General features: G+C 38.9%; 1 protein-coding gene across 2 annotated transcripts in view; it reads left to right on the top strand.

The window, feature by feature from the left end:
- LOC109065585 (coagulation factor VII-like) overlaps positions 1-10,222 on the top strand; it is a 66,606-nt gene extending 56,384 nt beyond the window's left edge. Inside the window, exons 1-8 of one of the 2 annotated variants that reach the window (XM_042753621.1) lie at positions 5,721-5,867; positions 5,975-6,138; positions 6,472-6,496; positions 6,592-6,711; positions 6,940-7,080; positions 7,248-7,372; positions 7,498-7,618; positions 9,459-10,222. In XM_042753621.1, the coding sequence (XP_042609555.1) occupies positions 5,807-5,867; positions 5,975-6,138; positions 6,472-6,496; positions 6,592-6,711; positions 6,940-7,080; positions 7,248-7,372; positions 7,498-7,618; positions 9,459-10,018 (1,317 nt within the window). In that variant the 5' untranslated portion in view covers positions 5,721-5,806 and the 3' untranslated portion in view covers positions 10,019-10,222. Of the gene's footprint in view, positions 1-5,720; positions 5,868-5,974; positions 6,139-6,471; positions 6,497-6,591; positions 6,712-6,939; positions 7,081-7,247; positions 7,373-7,497; positions 7,619-9,458 lie in introns of those variants that run through there. The other variant, XM_042753537.1, reaches the window with a different exon arrangement.
- Positions 10,223-12,320: the final 2,098 nt, after the last annotated feature.

The following is a 12,320-nucleotide window of genomic DNA, read 5'->3' as shown; positions in this document are numbered from 1 at the left end:
ACAGAAAAGGCCACACTGGGAATGGCCCTGATAGGCCTTAAAGAAAAGCCACGAAACCCGCAGAGAAAAAGCCTAGCTAGGCCACGGATGGAGATGCCCAAATGGGCCATAGTGAGAAAGCCAAGAGGCCGTAGAATGAAATGCCTCAGTATGCACAGAGAGGAAGGCCATATAATTAGACCATGGTGGGAAACACCACGAGATGGGTAACAGTGGGGAAGGCCACAAAAGACAGGCCACAGAAAGAAAGGCCAAGTTAAGCCACAGTAAATCATAGAGGTTGTTGGGAGTTATATGAAGAGGTATTGTACCACCACCATTAATTGCATATAGATTACCTTGAAGACAGCTTGATATTCCTTGAGATGTTTAGTGGTTCAGGTCTAATGTAGGATTCAAATGCGGAGGATGACCATCTTCCTAGTAGCTTGATATCTGATGTTTGAACTCCAAGTCCAACAGCAGTAGTGGCCGGTGTATAGAAGCGGTGACAGACCGCAGCTTCTAAAGGTGACTACATGGAGCTGAACCAGCCGCAGAGAGAAAGGCCCTGATAGGCCATGAGAGAACGGCTGCAAGAGGCTGTAGGGAGTATAGCTGCTAAGGCCATGACGGTAGCCTGCAAGAAGCGGTGAAAGAATAGATGTAATGAATAGGTGTGACACCACCACCAGTATTTGCTTAATTTACTTTAAACACTTTTTTTTTAACAAAATGCATACATATTTATAAACGAATGACTGTATGAGCCATCTAATGACAGGCCTCATTATGCCATTTAATGCAAAGACAGCGTAGTTCATGTAATGAGAAAAGCCATCACAGGCCAATTTTGTGAAGGACAATAATAGTCACTTACCTGAAGGTCACAATAGGCCGAATTGAGCAAAGGCCGCTATAGGGCGAGTAATGTGGAGCCTCGATAGGCCATGTAAAGTGAAGGCCTGATGGGCTGCAAATACGTTGATAGGCAACGTACATTTCTATAAACTATGTGATGTGAAAGCCTTGTGTGTAGATGACCACGATAGGCCATTGTATGTAAAAAAAACCATGATAAACTGGACATGGAGAGCATGTGAGAAGTAATCAGCACTAGTAGTTTGCTAAGAGTATTATACTGTACTTTGAGCATTACTTGAAATAGTTTAGAGTCTGATCTTGACGGACATCTGATGAGGACGATCATGTACATAGCAGCTTGATGGCAGATTACAGGAAATCTAAACCACTGCATTGAGTAAGAAAGGTTATTAGTTTAGGTTAATTGATAGAGGTAGAATTACGGTTCTAGCAGTGACTTAAGAGCATGTATACGATACATAAACATTATTTAGGCTAGACTCCTGCACACCAGAACCCACAGAGGAACCTATTCCCCCCAAAAATAAAAAATGAGCCAGATCAGCATGACCATAAAAAGAAAAGATACTCAAATGTTAAGTGAAGTCCCTGATAGGCTGTGATATGTGAAGGCCACCATAGGCCGAACTTCATAAACAGTAATGGACAAACCTACCTGATGACCACCATAGCAGAGTTATGCAAAGTGCCACAATAGTCTGTGTAATGTGAAGGCCGCAACAGTCAAGTAGGATGAAGTCAATAGGTATGAGGAAACGAAATGAGACAACACCAGTAGATGCACAAAATAAACAAGCCTTGATTATAACTTAAAGTCTGCATGAAATCCAAAATTGACTTTGCTTTACTAGCGCACATTGCTAGTCTTGATGTAAACAATTAATCAAATTGTTTGTCTTCGTAATCTTTAATCAAAATCTGAACATTTACTTCGCTCTGGAATGGCATTCCTTTTCTGATGGAGCAGTTTGACAGCTTGGGCAGAATATCCTTAAACACATCCCTCCAGCCGTTAGTTTGATATGAGTGAGAGACAGAGACCAGGAGCGCAAACAAAACCCATGACCTCTATTCAATATTCCGTTTCAGCTGAAAATACAGCAACTTCCTTGACTTTAAATATGCCTGCGGAGCTTTGAGCCGAATCTTACCTAGAACGCAAATGCAATAGGACCACATATACATCCGCTTGATGGAGCCTGCGTTCATAATAGCGCCAGTTCAAAGAGTGAGCTGTGTAAAGATGAGGTGAGAGTCACGGTTCTTTGCATCTGCAGCCGTGAAATCTAAATGATTGCATTGTAATGAAACGCCAAGGTTAGTAAAATGATCAAATAAGGTAATAAAGTTTTATGCAGAAAGCGTAAAAACACACAAGCATTAATATCGGAACTGTAAAACAGAACTATTCTCTAGCTTATCTCCCACAAAAGCTTGATAGACTTCATTTAACCACGGGAACCCGACGAGTGAACCTTCAAAGAAACCAGATTGCATGAAATACAAGTTAAAGAAATAGTAGTTATGTATGGAACTAGGACAAAGATAGAAAAATAAATCTTGATACATTACCCTTGCAGAAGGATAAGAACGCTTTACATGATGAACAATGATGCTTTACTAGCCAATTTCAATAGCTATTGAATCCTGTAAAAGCATAAAGTCCTTACACAAAGATTTTTGCAGAACTTTAAAGCAGATGTTATGAGTGAGCATACACTGTCCAGGACATTAAAGTCACGGGGCACAAACTAAATTAACAGAATAGTAGTAATTATAACCTCCCAAGTCCAAACATTGATGAAGTTTACAAGGAAATCCAGAGGGGAAGTCATCTATAGATAGGAAGTACATAAAAACATCAGACTATAGAAGGCCTTGACAAGTGCAAGTTCCAAGATAGAATACTTTAATGCTCACCACACAGAAAGAGCGCCAGCTAGTTATTTAATAGAACAGACTAATGCCACATAGCTAAGCTAGAGCTAATCACCTTAAATATGTCCTGAGAATAGTAAAAGAATAACAGATTAGACGAAAGTATGATGAAATTCTTAGTTAGTCAATATATTGTGTATTGGGAAAACTTTGTGTTTGAGCATAGCAAGAAAATGTGTCCATTTACGTTCATGCTCTTATTCAGAGGAAGCTCATGCAGAAATAGACAGAGAAGACCTCTTTGCAGAAATGGTCTACGCAACAGGAGAGACTTAAGACATTCGAATGTCAAAATCGCAATAGTTTGCAGAAGACAAACTTGACTATATGCAAGTAACCCAGGGAAAGTCAGGCAATAAGTCAAGAGACAGTTTGAGCAAGAAACTTCGCGGCAGTATCTGCAAACACAATGAAATGTGAGTAGAGGGCTTCTATATTCCTCGTGTTAAGTGCCGATTGGCTAGATCTAATTGTAATGTGACGTGGCATTAAGTCTTCCTAGTAGAACTTGCGCTGACACTTCCATTTCTGTTTAAACAACAGAAAAGTAGCGCAGTGGAATGCAAAAGCATGTTCTGTGTAAATGGCCCCTAAGTCAATCATTGCTAGTTTGATTTCCTGAAAAGTGAAACACTGTGACAACATGATTTTTTTGCACAGCCCAACATGTGAACATTTGTCTCAACCAATCGTGTGTTTGGGGCTAGACTTATGATTTTCACCCTATCCACCTTATTTTTCCATGCGGAAGTAACCTGTTCTCTGTGTTTGTGCTTCAACCCAGTGTGTTTATAATTAAGACAACACATTAAAGGGGTCATATGATGCGATTTCAAGTTTTCTTTTCTCTATGAAATGTTACAAGCTCTTGGTGCATAAAGAAGATCTGTAAAGTTGCAAAGGCTAAAGTCCCAAACCCAAATAGATATTCTTTATAAAAGTTAAGACTCGTCCATGACCTCCTTGTTTAAACACGCCCCCACATGTCTACATCACAATGTGGGAAGATTTGCATAAAGTGGCAAATGTTCATGCAAAGAAAAAAGCCGTAACCTTTGATTCTCGCTGTTGCCGCCGGCGCCATGTCGTGAAGACGCTGTTTCGTTTTGAAAGTGAAAATACTTTGTTTGGCCTTCCAAAAGAGTACACAACTAGAAATCAGTGTTTAAGGTGTATTTACAACACTGTTCCAGAACAGTTCAACCCAAATATTCAGATGTGTGCAGCACATTTTATGGAGGACTGTTTCCTGATCCTGGGAGATAAGAATACAATGCCGGCTGTTCTGACTCACAGTCTGTAAATACATTTACACATGTAAAGGATTTGCCACTGATGATTCAAATGCGAGTTTTGAGCAGTGTAGAGTAGCAATTGTTGTTTGTCTTTCTCCGATCAGAAATGCAGACATGGTTTTATGTTTATGCAGCGCGATGCAACGCAACACGTAAAAACACATTGTAAATCATTATAATGCATAATTATGTCCCCACTGGATGCAACAAATGACTTGTTTGTAATGGGTTGTACCGGTTTTGTCTTGTCACGTAGTGTTCTAACCGGGACATGCATCACAGTATACTAAGGGGCGTAACATTCCGTCACACGCTTGAGGCATTCAGCCAATCACAACGCATTGGATAGCTGGCCAATAAGAGCACACCTCGCTTTTCAGACCTATGAGCTTTGTAAAAAACGACTTGTTTCAGAAAGGCGGGGCATAGAGGAGAAACAATAATGTACAGTATATGGAAAATAATGTGTTTTTTTAACCTTAAACCGCATAAACACATTTCATTACACCAAATACACAAAATAATGTTCTTTTTAGCAACATCATATGACCCCTTTAAAATTAAATGGTAAGAAACACCAGTTTGCAGCTTAAAATAGCTGGAAGCGGATGACACCAGAAGCCAGACACATTAAAATTTACAAATGGCTGCACCTGCTCTTACGGAGAAAATAACGTGGATAGCATTGTGGAGAAAACATTGGCTGTTTCTCAATATGCGTTCTTTAGCGATCTTGCGTCCTTGTGTTCTCGCTATACGTCATCATTAACCGTCGAAGTTCAATTCCAATTCTCAAGAACGCAAGTACAGAGGACGCATGGAAGTGCCCGGATGTGGTTCTTGATAGAGGATGCATCGAGTGCGGACTTGATAGAATCGAGCCGTTAGAAATCACAGAAGACGCTGCGCGCGGCCGGTGTACGAAAGCCTGTAAGCTTTAAACTCGCTCTCGCAAATGCTTGACGGCTCTTAAAAATAAACATTTATCGTTTTGTTTTACTTAATTTTAATAAAGATATGAGACCTGGAGAAAGTCTGCAGTATTTTTTATTGGCACAATAAAATGAATCTTAACATAGTCATAGTTAAACAAATAACACTGTAAAATAAAACGTTATACAATTATATGTAAATGATATCTATAATAGTATAAATGTTTTAATAAGTTATGAAATTTGTTTGTAATGTTATGTTATATTTATGGTTCATTGGCCGCTGCTTATGCTGTGATTATGCGGTCCGTTAGGCAAGAACACAGCACATCTCAATACTCGTAATGGTGTGTTCTCGCGTCCTTCCGAGTTCGTGTCTTCCAAGGAAGCTTAGCAAGACCGGTCTCCACGAGAACGCAAGTCCGTTCTTTGCGTTCTTGGAATTGAGAAACAGCCATTGGCACTGGTAAACACCAGAAAATGTGCAATTCATTTTGGTGCAGAAAAAACACACTTTACCTTTAAGGACACTTAAAGACACATGTAAGTGAATATATATGATAAAGGATGGCAAAAAATTATGAAAGTTGTATAATGTATCACTGGAATATGCACATATATTGGCATAAGTTTTTTAAAATGTTGTCCTGTGTCCTGGCATATTTGTGGTTCAGTAAGGGAGGGTTTTCAAACTTTGAGAGGTGGAGAATATTTAGACTTTAGACCTTTGAACCTGCAAAAGAAGACATGATCAGATAAACGAAACCACTGGTCAACATGCATCTCCTGTCAGTGCTTTTTATCTTCTTTGGTGTTTACTGCTGTCATTCAGCAACAGGTAACTAAACCAACTACCGATCCACATTATACAACTAAATCCAGTAACATGTATAATGGTAGTGTTGTTGATTATAATGCAGTCTTATGTGTGCGTGTTGTTGTCAGTATTCGTGAGGAAGGACGAGGCTCATGGGGTTTTGTTCCGGACCAAACGGGCAAACTCTGGCTGGTTTGAAGAGCTGAAGATGGGTAATCTGGAGAGGGAGTGTCTGGAGGAGAAGTGTTCATATGAGGAGGCACGGGAGGTGTTTGAACACACAGAGGCTACAGTCAGTATTACATGTGAAAAACACACATTCAGTGACTGACAGTATTGTACCAGGTTTGATATATAGTATATGATGTCTAGAAAACTAATATTCTCTATTTGAATGTGATGGTAAACTTGACCTTAAACTGCACAAGTCTATGTATTTTATTGTGCTGTAAAATTGATTAATCATGATTAATCGCATCCAAAATAATGTGTGTGTGTGTGTGTGTACTGTGTATATTTATATGTATATATAAATACACACACATACATATATTTAATAACAATGTATGTGTGTGTATTTATATATACATAATGTTTCTAATGTCTAACTAATGTTTCCATACAGAATGAGTTCTGGAAGATCTACAATGGTGAGATTTTGAAATTGTTTTTGATAAAGCCATATCTTCATGACATTGTCCTTCATTCTGCATAGTTTAAGATGAATCTTTGTGCTTGTATGCAGTTAAAGATCACTGCAAATCAAATCCATGTGAGAATAACGGGCTCTGCAGAACCCAGAACGGAGAGTCTTCCTACATGTGTCTGTGTGTGCCAGGCTTCAGCGGACGCAACTGTGAGCAGGGTAAGAGCATCAGTTCAAATGCAACATTAATGGAACTTTACACACAATAGTACTGCTATTTAGTCAATTCATCTATTTTTTTAATTAATTACATTTTTCATAGTAGTGCCTATTATGAACAGAATTTGACATTCATAAAGAGTATCATTATAGCCAGGTCCTTGAAGTTAAGGAACAAACTAATTCCTGATTCAGGATCAAGAACATTTTCTGGCTTTTACTCCTCAGTGATTAAAGACATTCCTGACTCCTGCCTGCATGATAACGGGCATTGTGAGCACTTCTGCACAGAGGAGGATGGTCAGCGTAACTGTTCCTGTGTTGATGGATATTTCTTAGGGTCAAATGGTCAGAACTGCCTGCCAATTGGTGAGAATATCACTAAACACATTGATAATTGTGAATCAGGTGAAAGCTAGCTAGGCACAATAATTCACCATCAATATAGGCAAAATATGTGTTTACCATTCTATGTAGTCAGATAATGTCTTCAGCATGCATTCTGTATGCTAATCAATTCAAGCTCATTGTTACAGAGGCTTTTCCGTGTGGGAAGGTTCCTCTTCTTCAGGGTGGAGGTGCTGCTACGAACCTTCAGGTCGATGTGAGATCTCGTATCGTTGGTGGAGCCGAATGTCCTAAAGGACACTGTCCCTGGCAGGTATTAGCAGTTACCATCACAGAGTCCACCATTCCTGAGTTATTTTGGACTTTACTGTCAATTATCTGTATGTGAGTGTGTGTGTGTGTGTGTGTGTGTGTGTGTGTGTGTGTTTTGATGGACAGGTGTTGTTGAAGTATGGGCAGAAGGGTTTCTGTGGAGGTGTGATCTACAAACCCACATGGATCCTCACAGCCGCACACTGTTTAGAAAAACTCAATGTCAAGTTTCTCAAGATAGTCGCAGGTACAGTCACTTCAGGAACAGGTTGTGAATGAATATATTATACGTATGCAAACATCATGAGATCACAACAACTGCAGCTTCAAGGCGTGCCAAATTTAATGTGAGCATAATTTATTTGTTTTTGATAGTCTACTTTAGATATTCTACTAACTATATGTAACTTTTCAAGTACATCAGCTTACCCTGCTAGCACTAACCATAACCTAACGGTCTACTAAAAACTCTAATGAGAGTTAGTTGACAGTTAGTTAATTGTAAAAGTAGCATGTCTAAAGTGGGCTATCAAAATAAAGTGTAACCAAATTAAGGCTCACGTTGCGATATTTTGTTTTCTGCAATATATATTGCAATATTAAAATGTTTAAAATAACAATAATAAAAAAAATCACTAGATGATTTGAATAGCTCTATTTGAAAGAAAAAAAAATCAATAAGGGTGATTTTGTAGGTGAGTAAATCAGCATAGAAAATAACAAACAAATTACAAGCATAGATAAATATAAGAGAGCAAAGATTTTTTTGTATAATTTTTTTTTCTCGCAGGCCATATTATTATTTTCACCAGACCACAATAATAACAAATTCTCAATTGATAATTAATCATTCTTTTTGCCTGAAATCATTGTTAAGTCCAAGCGGAATACTCTGCCGGCTGCTCCCGCTTCACAGCAGGCGCGACTCACGCTAACTGCACCCTGGTTCACCGTCCATGTTTTGGTCCACCAGTTTGGGTCAATGTAACTTATTGATCATGAGCCCAACATTTAGCAAGGCAGGAAAACTTTTAGTCTACCTGAAGGAAGACATATTTCATTGCAGTTAATGCTGTTAAATAGAGAGAGAGAAAAAAATACATTAAAAAAAACAAACAAACAAAAAAAAACCTAGTGTAGCCTATTCTTACACTTGGACCTTTTATAGTTTCATAGACCTTCAGTTGTTATGCTTTCAAATTCCATGCCATTTGTAATTTCACAGTATTTTCAACTCCTAAATTACTACCCTTGTAAAGTTACAATTCTATAATGGTAAAATTAACTCAGGATGATGGCATTTATTTATTTATTTATTTATTGAATAATTGTACATAAATGGGTTAAGCAAAGTAAATGTGATATTTCTGAGAACATTTTAAATGCAGGCACATATGAGCCTACATTAATGTACAGTACAAATATTTGGATTGTCTCTTTTTTTCTTAAAGATTAAACACTTATTTTCTACAAGAATAAACACTATTTTATTAAAGAATAAAAGAATAAAATCACAATTAGCCCTTATTTTCCATTTCTGAAGTTAATTGGCAACCCTAATGATGATGTAATTATCTTTTGACTCCCCTGACAGTGGCACCTTGCTCAAAAAAACAAAAACAAAAACCTCAGTTTTAGGAGATATGCAAGCGAATAATAGATGAAAAAAAAAAAAAAAAAAAGAAAAAAAAAACAGTGGGCCGGTCTAAGGCATGAAACTCCAGGGCTGAAAATTTATTCGACTCCGGCCCTGCTCACTCGAATGGATTAATATCGCTTGAATGTTTTAAAACCGACAAGACCTAAAACACTTGCAAATGATGAACCTTCATTGTATAATGGTTAAACTTTGCAATAAATCCAAGAATCACCTGCGTTACGACTCTGGTACCTGGACCATATGGATTAACGATCACTATACTAGTGCACATCGCGATATCGATGATGAAAAAATATATATCGTGCATCGTTCTTAGCCAAATCCCTGACATTCAGTTATATGTGAATGTCACGGCTGAAGCACTCTATTTAGTGACAGCTCTACATGTGTAGCTCAATTGTGTATTGTCTGTTGTCCTGTGACTCAGGTGAGCATGACATCGAGGTGGATGAAGGCACAGAACAGGTCATCCAGGTGGAACAGATGCTCATGCACCCTGGCTACGTCTCTGAGACCTCAGATAATGACATTGCCCTACTGCATCTACACAAGCCCATCGTCTATAGTGCCTATGCCGTTCCTGTTTGTCTGCCACTGCGAGACATGGCAGAGCGCGAGCTGTGGGCAGTTAGCAAGCACACGGTTAGTGGTTGGGGCAAACGCAGCGAGGATGGGCCCACATCACGCTTACTGCGCCGGTTGCAGGTTCCCCGCATCCGCACACAGGAGTGCGTCGAGAGCAGCAAAGTGACGCTCACCAACAACATGTTTTGTGCCGGTTACATCGAGGGTAAGCAGGACTCATGTAAAGGTGACAGCGGTGGGCCGCTGGTGACCCGCTACAGGGACACCACCTTCCTGCTGGGTATCGTGAGCTGGGGGAAAGGCTGTGCCCGCCCGGGATCCTATGGCATCTACACGCGTGTCTCCAACTACCTGCAATGGATCCATGAACTAACGGCCAATTCTACAGCTGCAACACAATGAAGTGTTAAAACACATCGAATCCTCTATTTATGTCTGATCATGTCTGATTTTCTTCTATATGTTTGATATTTTTATCCATCATTACCTCATTAACAAAACAATAATTCCATAGTATGTAAATTATCTATGCTTATTGGGTTTATATTCGTGTGTTTAAAGGTGCAATTGTATTTACTGCTGCAAAATACAAAAATGCAAAAATGTACCCCCTTGCATATTTCACTAATGTTCATGTTGGTCATACTAATTCACAATTCGCTTAGTTTGAAAATAACTTCTGTGTTTCATACATATTGACAATGGTCCTTTTTTTGGCCACTAATTTAAAAACTAAATAAAAACTAGTAAACACTAATTTTTCAGTTAAAGGCAGTTCATCATTGAATTCAATGATGTCATCATCCAGTTCAGTTTAAATAGTATCTGTGCAATAAAGTCAACCTTTGGCCAGACGAAACCAGCAGTTCAATTCCATGCTGCAGCAAAGTCACATTGTGCAGAGGACTCAACTGGCCATCTGAGACAAGGTCTTTACAGGGTATCTGGGGCTCATCTAGTTGTCCTGGTCTCCGCTGATTTTCGGGGCTGTAGAGGTACTCTCTAGGTGCTGATTCACCATCTGGGCTGGATACGTACTGGATCCGGGTGACTGCAGTGACCATCTGATCTGGACACAGACTGGATCTGGTGACTACGGTGACCTCGGAATAAGAGAGAAATAGACTAATATTAGCGTAGATTCCATTCTTCTAATGATGTAGCAAGTACATTGGGTGTTATGGGAAATGCTCCCGGTTCTGGTTTACCTAATTAATGCAGCCTAAAAATCCTTTTAAGGATTCGAATACTAGAAATGTGTTAGTGTGTTATGTGTAAGCCAGGTTAAAGAGATGGGTCTTTAATCTAGATTTAAACTGACAGAGTGTGTCTGCCTCCCGAACAATGTTAGGTAGGTTATTCCAAAGTTTGGGCGCTAAATAGGAAAAGGATCTGCCGCCCGCAGTTGATTTTGATATTCAAGGTATTATCAAATTACCAGAGTTTTGAGAACGCAGCAAACGTGTAGGACTATAATGTAAAAAGAGCTTGTTCAAATACTGAGGTGCTAAACCATTCAGGGCTTTATAATTAATAAGCAAGATTTTTAAATCTACTGTATATGATGTTTAATAAGTAGTCAGTTTTGACAGAACCGGGCTAATATGGTCATACTTCCTGTTTCTAGTAAGAACTCTATAGCTGCTGCATTTTGGACTAGCTGGAGTTTGTTTATTAAGCGTGCAGAACAACCACCCAATAAAGCATTACAATAACCTAACCCTGAGGTCATAAACGCATGGATTAACATTTATTCATTTGACAATGAGAGCATAGGTCGTAATTTAGATATATTTTTGAGATGGAAAAAAAGCAGTTTTACAAATGCTAGAAACGTGGCTTTCTAAGGAAAGGTTGCTATCAAATAGCACGCCTAGGTTCCTTACTGATGACAAAGAATTGACAGAGCAGCCATCAAGTCTTAGACAGTGTTCTAAGTTATTACATGCAGAGTCTTTAGGTCCTATAATCAGAGCCGGTGCCAGCACTGATGAGGGGGTGACGAAAGGGGGTGATGACATAGCACAGATTAAAAGTAACAAAAAAAAAAAAAAACTTTTGTGGCCCATTCACGTATTTGTCGGACCGATATTACTACAACTATTAGAATACAGGGTTCAAACAGATAGAGATTTGGTCGCGAGGCAAGTCAGTGGAAGGTTTTTTTTTTTTTTAATAAATTCAAGGTCTAGAGACATGTTTTAGAAGCTGAATTTCTTTGAACTTTAGTGCCGTGTTTTAGAATGATGTAGGCTATTGACTTGTTCGGTGTCGCGTCATAGCTGTGTGGGTGGAGTCGGCGTGGGGGAAAACAATCGTTTCCCCCTCATTGGAAAATCATGGTATTGACTCAGAATGGCCTACATAAAATTATTTCTGCCGCTCGACAGAGCAACATACGCATAACTGAGCCGAATTGGGTCGGACTGTTTAAACGGAATAGCTAAGGTGTCGTTTCCCGATATTTTCTGTTACCTAACTGAGCAATAGACCGCTTACTACAAGCCTTTTTTGAGAACAAGACTGCTTGTGAAAAGTAAACATTTGTTGTTTTGCTTAATTTTAATAAAGTGATAAAGACTTGAGTAAAAGCCTGTCGTAATTTCTTATTGATATATTAAAAAGATTTTTAACATTGATAAAACAGGTAGGCCTTACATTAAGGTCCACTGAAGTGCCTTGAAATGTGCAGCGTTATTCTAAT

Source organism: Cyprinus carpio, chromosome A1 (genome assembly GCF_018340385.1).
Source record: "Cyprinus carpio isolate SPL01 chromosome A1, ASM1834038v1, whole genome shotgun sequence".
Classification (NCBI taxonomy): domain Eukaryota; kingdom Metazoa; phylum Chordata; class Actinopteri; order Cypriniformes; family Cyprinidae; genus Cyprinus; species Cyprinus carpio.
This window is presented reverse-complemented; position numbering and strand designations above follow the sequence as displayed.